This window comes from Loxodonta africana, chromosome X (genome assembly GCF_030014295.1).
Source record: "Loxodonta africana isolate mLoxAfr1 chromosome X, mLoxAfr1.hap2, whole genome shotgun sequence".
Classification (NCBI taxonomy): domain Eukaryota; kingdom Metazoa; phylum Chordata; class Mammalia; order Proboscidea; family Elephantidae; genus Loxodonta; species Loxodonta africana.
This window is the reverse complement of record NC_087369.1, coordinates 34,656,873-34,679,333: the sequence shown is the minus strand read 5'-3', so window position 1 is coordinate 34,679,333 and position 22,461 is coordinate 34,656,873. Positions and strand designations below refer to the sequence as shown.

The following is a 22,461-nucleotide window of genomic DNA, read 5'->3' as shown; positions in this document are numbered from 1 at the left end:
CCATTGAGTTGGGGCACACGTTGTCAACAAAGTTTTTTATTTTTCCCTCTCACGGAAAAGAATACTTCCCTAGTTACACTTTTACCATCATGACTTCTTTCTCAGTGTACCTGTGTTGTGGTTGCTAATTGCCATCTATATGTGGGTATGTATATGCCCTTGTGAAATAGAAAAAGTGGCAGTTCTTCTGAGATTCCTAGGTTTGCTGCCATATGAGAGCTCTCAAACAACCTAATGAATAAATATGGTGCTTTACAAGTTACAAACTTTTTCCTTCTATGTAAATTAATTCCCATAACAGCCTTGTGAGGTGGGTACGTGATAGGTGTAATATTAAGCAAAGAATGAGAAAACAGTCTCAGAGAGGTGAAGTTACTTGTCTGTGGTCCCATACCTGGTGAATGGCGTATGTTCCTTGTTTATTAGCATTTTATTTCAACTATTATGTTCAGTTAACTCTTGCCTGTAGATATTCATTGACATCCCAGTTTTTATCATTTTATGCTTTCTTCTTTCTGTAAGCCATGTAATATCATGACCCCATGACTCATGTCCTGAAGATTGAGACAACTGGGAGATTACTCCTCTATGTCCCATCCTCCTCCCTCTTCCCGCCCCACTTCCAGAACGTCGTCCCACCATCTCTGCCACCTCTTCTGCCCTGTTGGACAGCTTGCTTTGCCATTAGTCCCTCTTTATCTCCATATGCACAGTCCCTTATGAGTTGGAATCGACTCAGCGGTAACGGGTTTGGTTTCCCCTCTTTAGACATACTTCAATTTTTCTAATTCTAAAAAAGCTGCCTCTTTTTCTTTCCAATGCATTTGCCTCCCCCCCCCCCCGCCCCTTTCTTGTGGTTAAACTCAAACTTCTCTATCAACTTCCTTACTGGATATCTTCTGTAAGGCTTCCTTTTTCCTTCTCCAGTCACCCTTGAAATGATCCTGGCCAACATCTTATTTGATCCTTCCCAGTCTTGGGGAAGGCAAAAATCTCTTCTCTCTCAGATCCTTTTTCCCAGCAGTAGAGTCAGTGTTCCGGTACTTCTGGTGGTGCTTCTACTTCTCAGTGTTCTCATATCTCATTTTCAACATCCTTTGCTATTCCCTGGTAATGATAGCCTTAAACAGTTATCTTACATTAGGCCTGTGAATTTCAAATGTCCTTCTTTACTTGGAGCATATTCAGTTACATGATTTTCCGTTACCTATGTTTTAGGGTATGAGGACACCTCCTTCTCTAATTTGGTATTACTCCGTTTTTTCTCAAGCACATTTTTTTTTTTAATTCCTAAGGATTTTTTTCTTGGAAGTTTATTCATTATGTTTGTTCCCTGTCCCCACTCACAAATCGGTCATGCTGTAAAATGTTGCTAGAACTCTGGCTGGTACCAGTATCTTTTGAATTTCCTGATTGAGAACATTTGTATTTTTTCTTCCCTTCTCTTTTAGTCCTGCATCTTTTTTGTTGTCTACTTTGATTATTTTTCTTCAACAAACTTGCTTTACCTGAACTGGTCTCTCTCTTCTCTGAACTCTGTCTTCAGGGTACAGTGTATGTTCTTTTTTGACCAGCTCAAGAGTAAGCTTGAGGACAGGGCATGGACGTCACTCTTCTTAGCTTTATTGTCACATATTGCAGGGTCTTACATATAAGTTTTTGATAAATGTTTAAATATAATGGCTTTGGGTTTTAAGAATTTTGCCTTTGGACTGCCTTGAGAAATCTTCAGTAATTTTATGTTTATAGCTTGTCTTTTGTGAAATCTCTGCAAACATAATGAAAATTATCATCTTTCAAGTATTATTTTGGATACATTATTTTTATTCCTAAAGGTCTCTGTAATGACTCCTAGTTGATTGTTCTTATTTTTTAATGTTTTATCATGAATGTCTCCAAATATACACAAATGAAAGAGTTCAATGAACCTCTGATGCCACAACCATCAATATTTCACCATACTTGTTTCACCTGCCCCCTTGTTGCTGAGTATTTTAAAGCCTGTCCAAGATGTTATTTCACCTCTAAATAATTTGATACATGTCTGAAATGACACATTTTCTTACATAGCTGCAACGTCATCATCCATATTGTTTACAGTGTACCTAATAACAATCCCTAATAGCCTTTTTAATAGCCTATGTAATGCTTAGTCCATGTTCACATTTCCTCAGTTGACTAAAAAAAAAAAAAATTTTTTTATGGTTGGTTCTTTTGAAACAGGATCTACTCATTGTATGTGATTATGTCCCTAAAGTTTCTTTCAGTTTCCTTTTAATCTATAACAGTCTTCTCTCTCCCTTTTTTTTTTTTAACCTCCAGAATTTGGCTGATTACTTGCTTCCTCCTCATGTTTAGCTTGCTCCATTATCCTCTGTATTTTACATGGACTGAAAGTTAGATCTATATGCTTAATTAGGTTCAGATTATATTTTTTCGAAGGAGGAGCAAGAGTACTTGCTGTCACTTCATAACACATCAAGAGGCACGTAATGTCTGGTAATTTCACTTCACGTGGGGCTAAGATTTATCAGCGGATTCAGGTGGAATAGCCAGATCCTTTCATGAAGCCCAACTTTTCACCTATGGTTTTGTCATCCGTTCATTACCATTGCAAAAATTAGTTATTTAATTAAAGGATGCAAAATTGTGCTTGCTCTGTTTTGTTCACTTCTGCAATTATTAGCTGAAATTTTGCTATATGGATGAACTTCTTTCTCATCCACTAGGGCGAGTTAGTTATCCTGCAATATCTAGTCAGTTGAGTTGTTAAAATCCCCAATTGGGGACTTAAGATGCTACTTTCTCCTTTAACTGAAAAGTCTTTCTATCATTTCACTAGACTTATAACAAAGTATTTTTCTTCCTTCTTGAGAAAGCTAAAGTTATTCCTGAATGGTGGGTTGGTGATTTTGTGAGTTGGATTTTGGGGTTATGGGGAGGGTCTCCCAGTCCTGAGTGAGCAGTTCTAAATCAGCTGTGAAGGTGTAGGGCAGCAAAAAATGGCAGAAAATAACGAGTATAGCCCTTTCACTGTTGGGGGCTTGCAGTGAGGGTGTGGTTCACTTGGGGTATGGGAATTTAAATAGTTCTACTTTACTAGAGAATAAATCAGACTCAGTATGGCACCATTAAAATTTTAAAGAACCGTGGCCTTTAAAGGGCCTCAGTACAGTTTTGTAATCAAACTCATTAAATTTTAATGACTAGTAAGTATATCATGGGAAGCTGTGGGGACCCCGATGACTTGCCAAAGACACAGTTGGATGTTCTGCTCGCTGTCTCTGAAGCCACAAACTTCCCTAGATGTGACTGAAGTGGGGAGCAAGGTGGCTCAGGCAGTCAGGAGAACTCTGCCTTAGTATTTATTGAATAGAAACTTCACTCACCGAAATTTCTGGTAGTAAAGGTGTACAAATGGCTGCGTGCTTTCTCATGACCTGTTATCCGTACTATCACTTGCTCATGCTTGCTTTTTTAAACCTTTCAGAGTTTGCATCTTATCTCTTTCATCTTTCATTTTTTAGGACAGTAATCATTTTAGGACAGTGTCTTCAGTCTGCTCTTCAAGTTTTTTACCATGAATTATAGTGCGTCAGACTGGACAAGGTATTTTAGTTGAAATTTCACCAATTAAAAAATTGGAGGTAAGGGTCATATATCTGTGTATTCCTGTAGTTATTTATTTATTAAAAAGTAAATTATATCGCTAATTCTGTTAATATATTTGTTACACCCCCACCCCACTTATAACCCCATTCCTTTTGTGGATTTAAGGGCAAAGGTGAAAAAATAAAAGATGTTCAAATGACTTCATGTGTTTAAATCAGGACCACTACAAACTGCTTAGCAGTGGGAGTTACAAGTTCTTTGGACAGTTCATTTGCTATTAGAAAACTAACTGGTAAATGGAAGGGTAAATGGATCTCCTAACAGTTGATTTTGAATAAAAGGGGCTAATATTGCCCAGGAGCCCTGGTGGCGCAGTGATTAAGAGCTATGGCTGCTAACTAAACAGGTCGGCAGTTCGATTCCACTGGGCGCTCCGTGGAAACCTTATGGGGCAGTTCTACTCTGTCTTTTAGGGTAGCTGTGAGTCGGTATCTACTCGACAGCAATGAGTTTTTTGTTTTTTGTTTCTTTTTATTAAATACCACTCAGGTCCCAGACCCTCAGTGGTTGGAGTTGGTGGAATTTGGAATTTGAAACGCCTGCCCCAAGGAGTAACTCTGTGTATGTATATGCCTATCATCCAGCTTCCTAGTTTTTATTTTAATTTTTCTTATTCTCAAATATATGTTCAATAATTGGTTGAACAGATGATAAATCTAGTATTTTAACAAATAAGGGCATAATTTTTAATGGTATTGTATCATATAATTCTTGTTTTGAGCCATTGGTGGATCTGTATCAAGAAAGGCTGTATGTATATCAGCTTTGATTTCTAGATAGTTCGTTTTTCCACCTTATAAAAATAATCCTACTTTTTAAAACATCTGTTTCCTTCTATAATAATATGTCAGTATGTGTTGTGAATTAAATACTGGACAAGATGTTTTATGAGGCAGGTTTTATAATTTTGGCTTTTTAGCAAAAAATTTTAACTCCTCTAGCCTTCGTTATCTTCTTGTGTAAAACAAGGGGATTGTATTGGGTAGGACGGCGCTATTGATATTTTGGGCTGGATAATTCTTTGTTATCAGGGGCTGTCCTATGCATTGTAGAATGTTTAGCAGTATCCCTGACCTCTATCTCCCAGGTACCAGTAGCACCCTTCCCCAGTTGTGACAATTAAAAATGTTTCTAGACATTGCCACATGTCCCCTGGGAGAAGAACCACCCCTGGTTGAGAACCACTGGGTTAGATAACATATAGAGTTCCTTCCAGCTTTATATTTCTATTGTTTTTATTTGAAAAACATCAGTCCTACTTATCTTTGCAACCCTGCTTAGGTGGCATCTTTTCTGTGAAGCTTTCCTCAGCTCTCCTTCCCCTACCTTAATTGTTTCTTTTTCTGACCGCTTCTTATTATAGCACGTAACCCCACTCTATTATAATTATCAGTGTGTTTTTCTCACCTAGCGGGCACGGACCATTTGTATCTCCAAGCTTAGTGCCGAGTGCTCAGATTTTATTGAATGAGCATTGGATTCAGGGATATTTTCTGATTAGGAATTGTTAAATTATTATAAATGGCATCTTTATTAATCTTTCAAACCTTTCTAGTAGGTAATTTCCATAGTTTGTGGTCTTGAATTTCTAGCTTAATAAGACTGATTTTTTCATCTTTGAGAAGGCAGGGCTCCTTATATATATGTAAAGGAACTACCTAAACAAATTTAGACTGCATTTGATAGAAAGTCACAACAAAAATTCATAGCGTCGTGAATTAAGCTGCTTCAGCTTTCATATCCAGAGGTTTCTCAAGCAACTCTGCTTTGTTTATCAATTGGAAAGCTACCATCTGCTCAGAAAAAAAGTAAAACGGAAAAGTAGTAAATATTTTTCTTATATAACCTAAAATACTTAACCATGCTCCTAAGCTTTATTTTTCAAAGCAACCCACAGTAAGAAATACATTTTAATCATGATCTAGTAGGTACACACACCTACACCCACATCCCTGAAACAAGGTTTTAGAAACAGTATTTACCCTTACAATGTATGAATCATTCATTAGGGTGCTATTGTGTTTCTTTTTTTTTTTTTCTTTGAATACTGGTCATGACCCAGTAAATTTATTTGACAACTCATGAATAGATCACAACCCACAGTTTGAAAAGGACTATTTTAAGCTGTCTCTTTAAGTACTAAAATACGGAGATTATCTCCCCCTGTTATTTGTCACTAATAGGTTTTCTTGTTGTTCTTTGTAAATAATGCCATTTAATAGTTGACACAACAAAGACCTTGGAATGCCTCGACCAAAGCAGATTAGACTTCCAATTATCTCTGAAGTCATATTTTGTCATTTATACTAAGCATTTAGTGTGTACTGGCAGTGGGTGTTTTTTTTGTTGTTTTTTTTTTAAGGAATTGTGGCAACAGAGCATGTTTGGTTTTTGCTCTCAGGATTTATAGTGATAAAACCTAGAGGAGAATAAAAAAAAATAGAGAATAGAAAGTTAATAAACATATTATTTCAAGTTCTGAAAGTAGCAATAAATACACAGTGACTTTTTAGGCATTTAGGACGGCGAGTAAACTGTGCTGATTGAAGTGAATGGTAGAAGGTTAACATGAACAATTTTGTACTGTTGTATTAGAGATTGGAAAAACCTACTACACATGGTAGAAAACAGCATTCGTGCAGGTGCGAAGTCCTTCTTGTTAGTACTGAAGTTCATTTTCTGGGTAATATTCGAGATAAAGTGAGAGATTAAAAATTAAGAAAAAGTGTAGTAGCATGCTGAAAAACATGATATAAACAAGGTTATGTTATTTAAGGTCTACTGTAGAAACCCCGGTGGCGTAGTGTTTAAGAGCTATGCTACTAACCAAAAGGTTGTCAGTTCGAATCCACCAAGTGCTCCTTGGAAACCCTTTGGGGGGCAGTTCTATCCTGTCCTCTACGGTCGCTATGAGTCGGAATCGACTCGACGGCAACGGGTTTGGGTTTTTTGTGTGTGTGTGCATGGTTGTAAAATGAAGTTGATTGGGGAGATTAATTAGAAACGTATGCATAATAAGTCAGCATTTGCTGTAAAGTGATAAAAATAACATTGAATTGCCAGGTTTGCTGAAAACGAAGATAGTCTCTAAATTTGGGGGAGAAGGCATGCTCACCTGTTAAATGAATAAGGCTACTATTCTATGTACATTTCTCTCCATGGAACAGAGATGGGTTATATAATTGTCAGTATTTTCTTTAAAAAATTATATACTATTTCAGCTATACAATTAAAAATTTTATATATGGTCAGTAAGCCCTGGCTTAAGACTGGAGGGCTGAGGATGCTAAGTCACAACCAGGTAGGCTGCAAGGGACTTAAGGAAACAAGCAGTAGATTCTTTTTTTTTTTGAACTGCTGCTCTCTTCTGTGAGATAATGTAGAATTTAGTTACTGTAGAGAATATTTGTGACCTAAAAGAAAAGAAGATTCAGCACATGATGATATTTGGGACAGAACTGCCTGCCCTGGAAGTGTGATCTAGCCTGTTTGCTGTCACTTTAAGGCACCAGAAGTCCATGAGCTTTTGTCATCTTGGGGGTTAGCAAAACAATAATCATCTCATTTTTTTTTTAGATTCCAGACTACTGAAAAGAAGGTGCTTTCAGAGCTGGAGATGAGAATAAGACTCCTGTGCCAGGCCTCATAAACCACCTTGAGGTATTTTTTTAATGTTATTTTAAATAGGCTTTATTTTTTTTAGAACAGATTTAATTTTACAGAAAAATTGACAAGATAGTACAGAGAATTCGCATATACCCCACATCCAGTTTCCTCTATGATCGTATGATTAACATCTCACATTATCGTGGTACATTTGTTGCAATTAACGAACCAGTATTGATGCATTGTTATTAACTAAGTCCATACTTTATTCAGATTCCCTTAGGGATTTTTTTTTAATTGTAATAAGTATATAGGCGATAGAACATTTGCCGTTTCTACAGTGTTCACATGTGCAGTTTAGTGACATTAATTACACTCATCATGTTGTTCAGCCTCCTTACTTTTTATGCAGTGTCCTTTATCTGTGCCAGGATCACATCCAGGAACTACATTACATTTAGTTGTCATGTCTTCTTAGGCTCCTCTTGGCTATGACAGTTTATTAGACTTTCCTTGTTTTTGATGATCTTGACAGTTTTGAGGAGTACTGTCAGGCAGTATTTTGTGGGATGTCCCTCAGTTGGGATTTGTCTGATGTTTTTCTCAAGATTAGTCTGGGTTTTGGGGAGGAAGACTACAGAGGTAAAGTGCCATTTTCATCACACCATGTCAAGAATACATACTAGCAACGTGATTTACCACTGTCAATGTTGCCCTGGGTCACCTGGCGAGATACTCTTCGTCAGGTTTCTCCACTGTAAAGTTACCTTCCCCCCGCCCCCTCACCCTTTTTCAAACTACTCCTTGGAAGGAAGTCACTATGTGCAGCCCACAGCTAAGGAGTAGAGAGTTATACTCCATCTCCTTGAGGGTGGAATATCTACATAAATTATTTGGAATTCTGATGAATGGAAAATTTGTCTCTTCTCCCTATTAATTTGTTCAGTCATTTCTTATATCAGTATGGACCCATACATACTTATTTTATATTTTTGGTTATAAAATCTAATACTACTTTATTTTATTGCTCAGATTATCCCAGCTTTGGCCATTGGGAGCTCTTTCAGTTGGCTCTTGTGTCCTTTTAACATTCCCTTATTATTTTGTTTGCTGATAAAACACTACTTTCTGGCACTACTAGATGCTCTAGGCTCATCTTGTATATTCCTTGCCCCAGCCCTAACGTCAGCCATTTCTTCAAGGAGCCCTGGTTCCTTTATTGGAGACCGATATTGAAAACCAAGATCAGGGTGCTAGGGGCTTGTTGTTACTGAGGTGTTGTTGCTTATAGGCCCTCTCAGCTGACAGAGCAAGGAACTATATATGTGTAAACTCAGGCATGTATATCCACATACCTATAAATACTTCTATATGTAACCATCTGTATCTGTATTAACCTACACGTGAGTTTATGCTGATATCTCCAACTGTAACCTCCCACTCCAACAGTGAGAACCCTGGCTCCCACCATCTGCTGTCCATTTACTTTCTTGTTCGATTCCAGTATACGTGTATAACAGTATCAGAATTGTTAACCTGTACCCCCAGGGGAAAGGACTTCATCGAGTAGAGTACGGTGCTGTTGTAAAGTTCCTTTTGCCTTTAATCTTACAGACTCTACTCACTTCCAGAGTCAGTTAGGTCAGCACCCCTAAGTATTTTATACATATATATGTACATATATTTTTATACAGTTAGATTCTCTTGTCATAGTTTGCATTCCTTTCTGGGATCCCCTAACCTCCTAAATGATTTTTTTAATTTGCTTTTTAAATTTTTTTAATTTGCAAACTTTATTCTTCTTTGCAGGAAAGTTCTGTGGGTTTTGACAAATGCAAATTTTCATGTATTTACCATTATAGTACCATATGGAATAGTTTCACCTCCCTAAAAGATCCCCTGTGCTTCACCTATCAACCCTCCCTACCTCCCCCCATACCGCTGGCAAACAGTGATCTTTTTACTGTCTCTAGAGTTTTGCCTTTACCAGAATGTTCTTGAGGTATTTTAAAGTCACTTTTTTCTTTTGTTATAGGGAAACCTTTGATTTCTCTAGCCTAGATGCCATTTTGGGAAACCCTGGTGATGTAGTGGTTAAGAGTTTGGCTGCTAACTAAAAGGTCAGCAGGTTGAATCCACCAGGCGCTCCTTGGAAATCCTATGGGGCAGTTCTGCTCTGTCCTATGGGGTCGCTATGAGTTGGAATCAACTTGACAGCAATGGATTTAGATAACATTTTATCCCAACCACCAAATCAGTATTCCTAATTGAGCAATATTTAGAATTCATGAGATTTAAGGCTTTCCCATTATTTCTTTCATATGCCACTTACTATAAGGGCATTAAACTTTGTATGTTTATTTTTAAACATCCTACCTCTTTGTTACCGACCTCATAATTAGAAGGAGATTCCAAATGTTTTGATTTTCCTAAGGAGGTTGGTGGAGAAAATCAGGGAGTCGTAGCATTTATGATATGCCCTGTATAAGTGGAAGCTGGCAAACAGACACTTATTTCAGGAGAGTTAACCTTAAATTTAATCTGAATATGCTTCTGTTTGTTTCTGGGGAGCTATCTTTAACTTGACATTTTTTTCCTGGTTTTTGAAATATAAATATTATTTTGGTCTCATAGTATATCTCTTTTCAGAATATGACAGAGTAAGAGATGGAGGCAGCAAATATGGGACTCTTTCAGAATGATCTTCACTGTAATAAAAATCCTGTAGAATGATTATTTTAGAAATTATTTGTAAGACTCATTAGGGGAAATAAGAACTATCATATTCCTGTCTCTCCCTTGTTAAATAGTAGCACCTTTACATATATGCACGAAAAATCCTGAAATTGACACTCTAACCTCTGCCTGCAAAAGATGATGTGTTATGCTCCAGTATCAGTGTCTTATTACTGTTTAACTTGAAGGACTCATGAACTGGCTCAAAAGCTCTTCTGTTTAAAAGCAAGTTTTAGTTTAAACTTTACACTGTCTTTAAAAATTGCAACATCATCTAAGTCTTACCATGTATCTCAAAGTACAGAAGAATAATGGCTAATAGCACAGACTTGAAGTTTTGTATCCTAGCTTTGCCATTTGTTGATTGTGTGACTGCAAGGAAATTACTGAGCCTTATAAGCTGTAAGTTTTCTCATTTGATTATTATGGGATCATTGTGAGGATTAAATGAGGTAAAGCACTTAGCGTAGTGCCTGGCACATAGATAGGGCTCAGTAAGTGTTATCTAAACTCAGAACCTCCCAAGGAGCAAGAAAATGGATGAAATCTCCAAAGCTTCATACTAGTACACATACTGGTTTTTATTCATCAGTCTTTACTGCGCCAGGCCAATCAGAAAATGAATGATTCCTGTATTTTTTGAATCTTAAAAGTCCCTTCAGGACGAGGCTACCTTTTCTTCAAACCTGAGAAATGCTTACCACACCAAACTTAACATGCTGGTAGTAGTGGTTCTCAACCCGAGATATTACTCTCTTTCTAGGGGCTCCTTTGGGGATGCTACTGGGACTTTAGTAGGAGCGACTAGGATGCTAAGCACCCTGTGATGTATGGGGCAGTCTCACGTAATGAGAAATTATTGCACCAAAGTTATGGTGTCAGTAGCGTGCCATTGAGAAACACTAGACTAGACTCATATTTACAGTGGTATCTTTAAATCTCTGTATAGAGCACATTCCAGATGTCACAAACCCAGCAAGTATAGAAGTGAGTGAGCAAGGCTACGCCTTAGTGCCCACAGGGAGTATGGGACCTAGGCAAACTGGGGAGCGCATGTCCTTTCTAAAGGGGAGCCGTGCCTCAGCTTCAGCCAGTTGTTTCCTAGGCTGCTGGATCTTCTGATTTTTCTGAGAAAAGCTAGATATCCTAGTTTATGTGAAATCTCCCTCTTTTAAAATGTGGCTCAACTTTTTTTTTTTTTAAATCCTTCCGAGGCCAAACCAAACAGGTCTGTGGGCTGAATTCGACTCACAGACTATTGGTTTGCAACCTCCGATATAGTTATTTTAGGAAGTGAGCTAAAATTCTGCCAGAGGTAAAACACTCTGGGCCATAACAGCACCTCCCTGTGTATTCGCTGAGCTCAGAAAAGTCAAGGAAACAAAACACTAGGTATTGTGGTCATTTTCTGGAGTTTGGGGAATTGAGGCATCAGAGCAGAGCTCTGGGGGAGCTTCCCCTCTGATTGGGAGGAGGAACCCTGCTGGGAAAAGTCTTAGCAACTGCTTCTTCAGGAACAAAGCCCACTGCACCTCGTGGTGCCGGCACTTGTGGATTAAGGAGGTCGCTGCACACTGGCGGAAGCCTGAGCGTGATTCACTGCGGAGATGTAGTACCAGGGTCCCCAGTCTCTGTTGAATCAGAAGTCCCTGCAGAGCTGCCAGGCAATCAGTTGAAGGCTGAACCCTGCAGAATCTCCTGGTTGATGTGGCCCCTGAACCATGTGCTGCTTGTAGGGTTTATGCCTCCAGCATCTTTTCTTTCTTGATCTCGGGCTACCACGTACACACTGCACAATCCACAGCTGTGGCCATCTATGCTTTCCTGGCAGTGTTTCCAGGTTGTCCCAGGAATTTGGTCACGTCCTAGTCTATCCCGTATAGCTCAGTACTCTGCCTGGTTTTAAGATCTCAAATTATCATTAATCATTTGAATATTGTGGAAAAAGTAGCAGCCCATTATAATGCTGTTAAGAAACAAAGTCAATGTTTATTTGGCATTGTTGTTGCATACATCGACACTTATGGACAAGAATAAATTGTATGTTTTAGTCTACATCATACCCTAATGTATAATATCACAAGGTACTATGTGAGACTGTTTCATTTTAGTTGTATTCTCTGAGATTAAATTAAAAAAATACAGTGTGGTACTTTACCGTAAAACTGTGTTTTTGAGAAAACTGGCTCATCTTATTGGCTGGAACATTTTCTGCTTGTAAATTGTCAGTTGGCTAAATGTCCCAGTAAGTAGAAAGGAAATGGCTTTTTTTTTTTTTTTAAAAGTATTTTAATGTTTTACAATTGTCAAGAAATCACTATGTGTACATTTCTCTGAAATACTTAACGATTATCCATGTCAATTAGTGCTTAGTGTGAATGAATGTATAGGGCACAGTGCTAACCACTATTAAGATTACATACGTAATCCCTTTAGAAAGAGTAAGTTTTTTTTATCAGTTTGGATTCCTACTTGTAGTGTAAAGTAGGTTTACTATTAGTCATCTTTTCAGATAGCAACCATCTTTGTGGTTGTATAAGTTGTTGGCTTCAATTTCAAAGAAGTTTTAATAGGTTTTGTTCAAAGACAAGTATTTGTAACGATTGGAGAAAAAAAAAAACAAACCCCAAAACACAACTTCTTCCCTTTAGCTCTGCTTCTTGTGCATGTCAAAATAGGTAACTTATTTGCACAAGAATTCTTTCCTACTCCCTCAGCCCTTCACCTCCTTTCACACCTGTAACCCCCTATTTATTGATGATAAACCAATGAGGGTTTGCTGTCTTTGAAGGTGCTCATCACTACTGGAAATGTCCTTGATAATCTGTCAATGACAGTGGAAGAAACACAGACTTTGGAGAAGGCAGGTGTGGATTTGGGTCACAATTCTGCCATATGCTTATTCTCTGAGAGTGTATTGTTATCTGTAAAATGGAGATGACCATAGTTACTTTCAGGACATAATTGTTCAGTATACATACATACATACCCAGTGCTGTCGAGTCGGTTCCGAATTGTTCAGTAAATGGCAGCTAATAAGAAGAATGATAAAATTAAGGGTAACTTTGTCCTTGGTAGCAGCTGAGGTTTCTGAAGGCTGCCAAAGCTAGCAGAGAGCTAGCAGCTCCTAAGAGCTCTAAATTACATGCATCCCAAGCTCTTGACACCTGAAACCTGTCTGTTCTTGCTTATCCTTGTCACCTTTTCTCTTTCTCATAAAAAGGCACCTGTATTCCCCCTGTATTTTAAAGACTTGTAATTAGGGTTGGAAAATGAGTAAAACCATTCTTTGGAGCCACTAGGAAAGCTTGAGTTAAGCCTTTGGGTGCTTCAGAGGCCGTTTATTGAAGATGATTAAATAGCCATAAAGTATTTTTAATGTGGTTGGCCCCTCAGGTATTGAGAAGTCATTTCTAGATAGGAAACCTTTTATCATATTCATAAATACAGGCAGATTTGATTACTGGAGATCATTCTTACCATTAAGTTCAATGAATCCCAGTTTTCTCATTCATCTAAAAAATAGTTACCGAACACCTAGCCTGCGCTAGGCCCTGCGCCTGGTTAACTATATCCTCTCAAAGGAGATACTGAAGAAAGAAATCTTAAAGTTTTAGGTCTCAGGCTGTCATTTAAATGAAAATCCTAAAATTATCATTAATCACTTGAATATCGTATAAAAAGTAGCAGCCCACTGTAATATCGTTAAGAAACAAAATCTATATTTTGCAGTTGTTGCGTACGTGGACATATATGGACAATAATAAATTATGTTTTTATCTGCATCATATCCTAATGTATAATATCACAAGGTACTATGTGAGACTGTTTCATTTTAGTTGTATTCTCTGAGATTAAATACAAAAATACACGTGGTACTTTACTGTAAAACTGTGTTTTTGAAGCCTTAGAATGCGTTGTCCAGTAAGGTAGCCACTAACCAACCACATGTGGCTGCTGAGCTCTTGAAACCTGGCCAGTCTGAATTGAGACGGAGCCCTGGTGGCACAGTGGCTAAGAGCTCAGCTGCTAACCAAAAGGTCGACAGTTCAAATCCACCAGCCACTCCTTTGAAACCCTGTGGGGGTAGTTCTGCTCTGTCCTGTAGGGGTGCTATGAGTCAGAATTGACTTGATGGCAGTGGGTTTGGTTTTCTTTGGAAGTTTAAAATACACACTGAATTTCAAGGACTTAGCTTGAAAAAAAAAACTTCAGTAATTTTTATATTGATTACACATTAAAACAATATTTTAGGTATATTGGGTTAAATAAAATATATGAAGATTAATTTCACGTTTCTTTTTACAATTTTAGCATGGTTACTACAACATTTCAAATGCTGTGTGTGACTTGCATTGTGGTTTTACTGGCCAGCACTATGTTAGAGCTTCAGTGGCATGGCAAGGTTATTAATCAAGTTACAGCTCTCTGGCTAGTGCAAATTATAGTTTTTTTTACTGTGAAGATGGCAAGTTATGTCTGTTTTGATCAAAATGATGGATAATTCAAACTCTGTTGGACAAAAAAGTTAAATTAACACTAAGGAATTTGAACTAATTTATATTTTAAAGACTGGATTGTTAATCTGGTAGAATCTCTTAATGTTTCAAATTTGGAATATTTCAAAAGAGACAAACTGGGAAAAGGTACCCATTGATTCAGCAGCTTCACCCTATTCTTTTTTCCGAATCATTCACAAATCATCCTACATTGGTGGTCCCTGCTCCCCCAGTTTTGGCGGGGGGAAGGCAGGATGTAAGGGACAAAGTCCGTCTAAAGGTTTATCTGTATATTTTTGAGTATGAAGAGTGTTTTACCTAAATCTATGTTCTTAGCTAGATGGGTTTAGTATAGTAAAAGCTATTCTTCACCATTTAACAAATACGTGACTAGGCACTGGGTTAGGCCCTGGAAATGCAGTAGTGAGCAAGGCACAGACCCTGAAGGGAACTACAGGTTTTCGTTTGGTTAATTGGTTTTGTTTTTTTTTTTTTTACTTCGTATTTGGAAATAATTTTCAACTTACAGAAGAGCCGCAAGAATAAAAAGAATACAAAAAACCCCCATATATCCTTTATCCAGATTTACCTGTTAACATTTTTCATTGTTTGTTTGTTTTCTGTGTATATGTGTGCACATGCACACATGTATGTGCTTGTTTGTATAAACACACATATTCATACATAAGATATTTATTTTTTCTGAACCATTTGAGAGCCAGTTACCTACATCAGGCCCTTTACTCCTAAATGTTTCATCGCATAATTCCTAAAAATAGGGGCATTCTCATATATAGGAGCCCTGGTGGCGCAATGCGCAATGGTTAAGAGCTTGGCTGCTAACCAAAAGGTTTGCAATTTGAATCCACCAGCTGTTCCTCGGAAACCATATGGGGCAGTTCTACTCTGTCCTATATGGTTGCTCTGAGTCGGAATCGACTCGATGGCAATGGATTCAGTTTTCTGGTTTTCTTATGTATAACCACAGGACAGATACCTATTCAGTACAGTCAATAAACTTAGCTGACATCCACATTTCAATTTTGTCAGTTGATCCATTAATTTCTTTTAATAACATTTTCCTCCTTTAGGATCAGATATTACATTTAGTTGTCATGTCTCTATCACCTTCAGCCTGGAACATTTTTTCCAGCGTTTGTCTTTTATGACATTGACATTTTTTAAGATGACATCCCCCCCCCTTTTTTTGTTTTAATAGACGGTTTCTCATTTGGGGTTTGTCTGATATTTCCTTGAGTAGTTTTAGGTTATGCATTCCTGATTGGAATACTGTAGAGTGATGTGCCTTTCTCAGGGTATCCCATCTGGAGTTGCACACTGTCCATCTGTCCCTCATTGGTGATGTCAGTTTTGAGCACCCAGTCAAGATGTTCAATTTATTCACTGTCTCATTACATTTTTCCCCCTTGCAACTAATAATCTTTGGAGAGAGACTTTAAGACTATGCATATATCTTACTCTTCATCATAATTTTCCCCTAAATCTAGCATTCCTTGATGATTCTTGCCTGAGCCAGTCTGTACTATGCTGGCTGCAGAATGATGATTTTTCCTGCTCTAGCATTCCCTTGCCTATTTACCAGTTACTCCACTATAAGCAAGGGTCTTCCCTTCTCCCTCATCTATGTGTGTATGTATTTAACAGACCGTTTGTTTTTGATATCGGCACATGGATTTCTTTTTTCCAAAGGTATGTAATTCATTACTGTTCCTAATTATTTTAATGCTCAAATTGTCACAGATTTGACCAGAGCCCTTTCAAGCTGACTCCCAAGCCTTGTGACATGTTCCCATCATTTTTTGAATGTATTTTTTCACTCTCTGACATAACACCACATTCTAGGTGGAGCTACAGGTGGTTCAGTATAGAGTGTTAAGTGCTACCGTAGCAGCAGAGTGGTGGGTCCTATAGCACGGTGTAGGTGGGGGCCAGGCGTGACAGCAGGACTATGGGGAGGGGGTGTGTCAGCGGAAGCCTCTTTAGAGGAAGTCTTACCAAAACCAGCATGTACAGGATAAATAGGACTGGGAAAATGGTGTGTGTGTATGGGGGCGGGGGGTGACAACAGTGTCTCATATGGATGGATGATCATGGGCTGATGCCATGCAAGGAGGGAGCGTGGCACATTCATGCCTAGGACCACACATGGTTCCATTTGGTTGGAATGCAGAGAGCAGAGGGGATATGCTCAGATTTGCATCTTAGAAAACAAATACTCTGGCTGTGGTGTGAAGAAAGGCAAAACCAGGGGCAGGAAGTTAACTGCAACACAATTGACAAGAACAGTATTCAGATGTGACCTGACTAATGGTAAGTAATGCTTTCTGATTTATGGTTTTGTTAACTGAGGGAATGCTCGTGACTTTCATGGACTGAACAGGGAACATTTGGGGAAGGGCTCTGGTGAGGAGATGAGTTCCTTTTTGGACATGTTGACTGATACCTTTGGGCATATCCAGATGGTGCTGTGTGGTAGGCTGTTGACTATATGTGTCAGGAGTCTTAGAGCATGATGCTTACAAATTGGGAATCATCAGCCTTTAAATGCTATTGAAACCTTAGTAGTGGATGTGATCACAAGGCAAGAGGGTGTAGAATGAGAAGAGGAGGCAGCCTAGGGCAAAACCCAGGGAAATGCCAACATTAAAGTGACAACAGAGGTAGGAAGAAGCCAGGTTACTGTGATGTTCCAGAGGCTGAAAACAGAATGAGCATTGCAAAAAAAAAAAAAAGAGAGAGAGAGTGATTAGTAGCATCAGATGTTGCAGAAGTCAGAGGGGATAGAAGATACCCTCAGTATTTAGCGCCAGAGAGATGGGGAGTGTTTCAGTGGAACAGTGTCATGGGCCAGGTTAGAGCAGACTAAGGAGCGAATTGCAGGAGCAGAGTAGTACAAGGTAGCCATAAACCCATATGCATGCAAATCAAAAGTTATCCATGTTCGCCTCCTGCATTTTAATATTTCATCATGTTCTTTAGACATCTCCCATGTTGATGGTTAGGAGTCATTAAAACCAAACCCGTTGCCATCAAGTCGATTCCAACTCATAGTGACCCTATAGGACAGAGTAGAACTGCCCCACAGGGTTTCTAAGGAGCGGCAGGTGGGTTCGAACTGCTGACTTTTTGCTTAGCAGCCAAACACTTAACCACTGTGCCACCAGGGCTCCAGAAGTCATTAAAGCATCCCTAATAGCTCTTTTTAGGTTTTTTTAAGGCAGAGTAGTATTCATGGGGGGCAGAGTAGTATTCATGGGGCTTTGTTGCCATCCTGTAGATATAAAGAGTATATGTAGCCCTTTGAGAATCTTGGCTTGGAAGAGGGAAGAGAGAGAGCTAGACACCCAGTAAAAGTCAACAGATGGCGTGCAAAATGAAATTCCCTGCCTATAATGAAAGTCAGATTTGAGATTATATGGTCTTTATTTTTTAATTATCTACTTAGTTATAAGCCAGCAAAAGTAATTCAGTATTTTCCTTAAACATTTTTTTTCCAGATATTCTCTGAGGTTCTCTACGTTGCTCCAGCAATGGCATGATTAAAGGTTCTGAGGGTCAGTTTCCTCTACTCAAACTGTACCCCCAAGTCATGCCTTCTTAGTACCTGTGCTGGTGGCACCAGAATTAGGTGAGAGCCTAGCTGGGCAGGTCTGGCTAATGATTAGCCACCAGTATCATTGTTGAAAACAAAGGATTGTACGTTTCCATTTTTGTTTGCCCAGTTGTTTGATTTAGACATTGGGTTTCCTTTACTCAGTCTTCAAATTCAAGCCTTGTGGCTTCAAAGTACAGGGAGAACGCAAGGCATATGGGACAGGTGTGCTTTGTGCTATTATTGTTCAGTCCGAATTTCATGAAGGTTTTATTATTTCAGACATCAAAATGAGTACTCTGCTTTAGAGCAATAATACGATAACCCTTGGGAAAACAAGAGTGATTACATATAGATAAGTAAAATTTCTCAAGGCTAGAAAAATATGGTTGCCAAATAATGCTACTCTGCATTTTTCATCTTGCTGCTGCTTTATTATTATTATTATTAAAATGGAACTGAAGTTGTTTTTTTGTTTGTTTTTTAACCACTGATTGGCTATATTACATCAGAAAAGCCTGGCTAAGTTGAATTTGTCGATTTTCCAACTTTGGAGTTAGGTATACTAATTTTAGATTTTTCTATTTTAATATAGTTGCTGATAACTATTTGAATAAAATTTTTTGAAATGTGTAATTAAATTTAACTGCACTTTAATTTCTTTCAGTAGAAAATGACTGCGGTGTTCGAAGATCATTGCTACTGGAAGGCCAGTTAACATCCATTCCCTCAGAGAAACTTGATCACCATTTACTCTGGCATGGCGCAAAGCAGTCCACAGCTTGATATTCAGGTTCTCCATGATCTCCGACAACGTTTCCCGGAGATTCCAGAGGGTGTGGTGTCTCAGTGCATGTTACAGGTAGATTATCTACCAGCACTAGTGAGGTTAAGTTATGTTTCTACTTATTAGAACTAGTTTTGTGCTGTGGTGACTAGAACTTTGTTTTCTTGTGTGTGCGTGTGTAGGGGGAAACATTTAGAGCAAGATTGCTCAACTTGGCACTATCGGCATTTCGGGTTGGTAATTCTTTGTTGTGGGGGCTATCCTGTGTATTGTAGGATGTTTAGCAACATCTCTGGCCTCTGCCCACAAGATGCCAATAGCAAGTCCCTTCCCCCATGAGTTGTGGCAACCAAAAATGTCTCCAGACATTGCCAAATCTCTTGCAAAATCTCTCCCCATGGAGCACCGCTAATTTAGAGAAAAGAGTGAAGGCATGTGTGAAAGGAAAAAAAAAAATGTCCTTACTTTTCACTTTTTGAATTTTTTGGGTTGTGCCATCAGTTCCCAAATCCTTACAGTTGAATGTCAGATGTTATCATTATAATATCCTAGGGCCCAAACATAGCAATGATTGTGAGGATGAAGCAGGACCAGGCAACATTTCGTCCTGTTATACATAAGTTTGCTATGAGTCAGAACCGACTGGACGGCACCAAACAACAGCAACAACATATACTTTGAGCCAATTTTTAAAAATCTGTAGACATTCCACCACCTTTCTTACTGGTTTTCCAGTTGTCAGGTGCTTACTAAAGTCTAATTTTGAGTTTTAAGCCTATTTTCTTTAGTTTAATCACATGCCCTTTGAGTTGCTGTCTTCTATTGAAATAGTTTTCTGGTAGAGAATGTGTCTTCCCACTAAAGAGGCAACAAAGAAACAGACCTAAGGCTCCTTAAATTGAGTTTTGCATCATCCTTCACAAGGTCTCTGCTTTGGACTATGGCATTTCCCTATTCAGTTGACCTTTGGCAGCAGCACTTCTAGCCTGCCCACTGGTCTTCCTCACACAGTCACTACCAAAAGAAAAAAAAAGGCCAAACCCATTGCCGTCGTCGAGTCAATTCTGACTCATAGTGGCCCCTGTAGGACAGAGGAGAACTGTCCCATAGAGTTTCCAAGGAGTGCCCAGTAGATTTGAACTGCCAACCTTTTAGTTAGCAGCTGTAGCACTTAACCACTCACCACCAGGGTCTCCACACAGTCAGTACTTGTGTTCAAACTCTGCCTTATTACAGTGTGAGTGACTCAGGGGGGCGCTTAACCGTACAGGTGAAACTAGAGACCCATGGAAGCTGGTGGTAACAAAGGCGCTTCCTTTGTTCACAGGTGCTCTTACTAGCTCTAGACCTTCGAGCTTATGGTTTTTGTGTTAGTCTACCTTTTTTTTTTTCTAACTCACATTCCAATCTTAGCTCTTGACCCCATTTTGGTTTCTGAAAGAAACAAGGTACTTCCCACTAGAGTGAAACCAAGAAGGAGTGAGGTTTCTTGTTTAAATCATTTCCTAGCAATCACCAATCACCTTCCTCACCAATCCTAGGGGCCCCACCTAGCTATGACCTTATTTGTTTGTTTAATTATTCATCCCTTATTACCTGTAGTTTTTCATGACCCAGTGTCTTCATCTCCCTTAACTAAACTGAAGGAATGGAACTTTAAGTTCAACTCATTGAATATTTACTGATAACTTACTATATGCAACAAAAACATCATCCTGAGTTTTTCCCTTTGGGTTAATATGGATGTGGAGATTTACCACTACTCTCTGGAAGGTATCTCTTTTGCATTAAAATGTGTGAAACTCAGTAGTTGACATTTTATTACACAAGCTTTTAAGGCTTCTCTTTGGATCATATTTTAGGAGTATGATGCCTTTTTTTTGCCTCCGTCCTTCGAAAACTGTTCATATATGCCTCCTTAAAAATTCTGACATCTTTATCCAACTAAACAATTTTGATTTCTTTAACCATTCTTATTTCCTGTTCGATAATTTTTTTATCCACTAAGAAAAATTTTAGCAGGTCAAATATAACATTTGAATCTACTCTGGTGGTATTTTTACAGTACTTCCAAAAAGATGTCCTTAAATAACTTGTCTTTGTGGTTTTAAATTTCTTTTCATAGGAAAATTTACTCAGTTTGTCAATGTAGACATGCATTTGAATAGGCTGAGAAATCCAGCTTTGTATCATTTTGAATTTGAATCCTTTTTGCAAAGACACTAGATACTAATTAGGCTACCTAATTCAATGTAAGGAGTCCTGATGGTGCAGTGGTTAAAACGCTCAACTGCAAACCAGACGGTCAATGATTCCAACCCACCAGCTGCTCTGCAGGAGAAAGGTGTGGCAGTCTGCTTCCTTAAAGATTTACAGCCTTGGAAAAACTATGGGGCAGTCTACTGTGTCCTATAGGGTGGCTATGAGTCGGAATCGACTCAGTGACAGCGGGTTTGGGGTTTTTTTGGTTAATTCAGTGTAGAAAACAGGAAATTTCAGGGTTATTAATAAAAATACCGACTAATAAAGCATCCACGATTGTAGACTCAAATGGAACTCTAACTTTTGTTTTCTGCTAATCCCTAGGTTTGTAAAAAACTTAAAGGAGACATTTTATTTTCGCTTTTTATATTTTCTTTCTTTTAGATATCTGACCGTGACATTTTCTGGTTGAATCAGTTTGAATCCTTTGGCTGCAAATTTACTTTTTAACGTGTAGCTTCTCTCCGTTTTTCATCATGATTCTCAAGCAGGATAAGGAAAGGCCAAATCTTTGAGTTCTAATTATTTTCTTCTTAAGTTCAATAAATACTTTTTTCTGTGACTCACCGTGTTTTAAAAAGTATTTGAATTTCAGTATCAAGAGCTTTATATAAGGAAAAGGATGTAAATTATTTATGAAATATTGACAAAGCCAATTCTTTAAATTTCTGATAATTCATTTTGTAAAGGTTTATTGACTGAACCTTCTTTTACTTCCTAAAGCCCCAGTATAATGATTTACTTTTAGCCTAACATTCTCTTCCTTGAAAGGACTGTGTTATAGTGAAAAGGGCGCCAGGAATCAAGAGACCAAGAGCCTAGAACGGGAGAGTTAACCCTAGGTAACTAGTGCCTGTTGTTGAGCCATGTATTTCCTAGGTGTCTGTGAGTTGAGCTGGAGTAGATGAACTCTCAGAGTTCTCCCAGCTCTAAAATTGCAGCACTGTATGTCCTGTTCTTATATAAAATGTAGTTTTCCCCAAAATGTACAAATATACAATAATGTGTATATATTTATGAGCTACAGAGAAGGTCATGCTGATTGAGAAATTTTTAGAGATTATTTCAAAGGGAATGAATAATATCTTTTTTAGGCTAATAAATAGTTCAGAAGTCTATATTTTAATGGAAAATTTTTATTTTATATACTTTTTATTACATTTTAAAAAAGAGGGAATCTTTTTAGTTTGATTTCTGTCTCTTGGAACTTCTAAAATGTCAGTTTGCTATTACCATCCTTGTGTGTGTGCATAACTCAAAAATTTCAAATCATTAAATTATTTTGG

General features: G+C 38.2%; 1 protein-coding gene across 5 annotated transcripts in view; it reads left to right on the top strand.

Moving 5' to 3' along the window:
• Positions 1–22,461, top strand: part of TAB3 (TGF-beta activated kinase 1 (MAP3K7) binding protein 3) — a 65,429-nt gene that overhangs the window by 14,860 nt on the left and 28,108 nt on the right. Inside the window, exons 1-3 of one of the 5 annotated variants that reach the window (XM_003420182.4) lie at positions 878–3,647; positions 7,249–7,332; positions 18,797–18,988. In XM_003420182.4, coding sequence (XP_003420230.1) covers positions 18,887–18,988 — 102 coding nt within the window. In that variant the 5' untranslated portion in view covers positions 878–3,647; positions 7,249–7,332; positions 18,797–18,886. The other 4 variants (XM_023539129.2, XM_023539132.2, XM_023539128.2 and 1 more) reach the window with 4 other exon arrangements.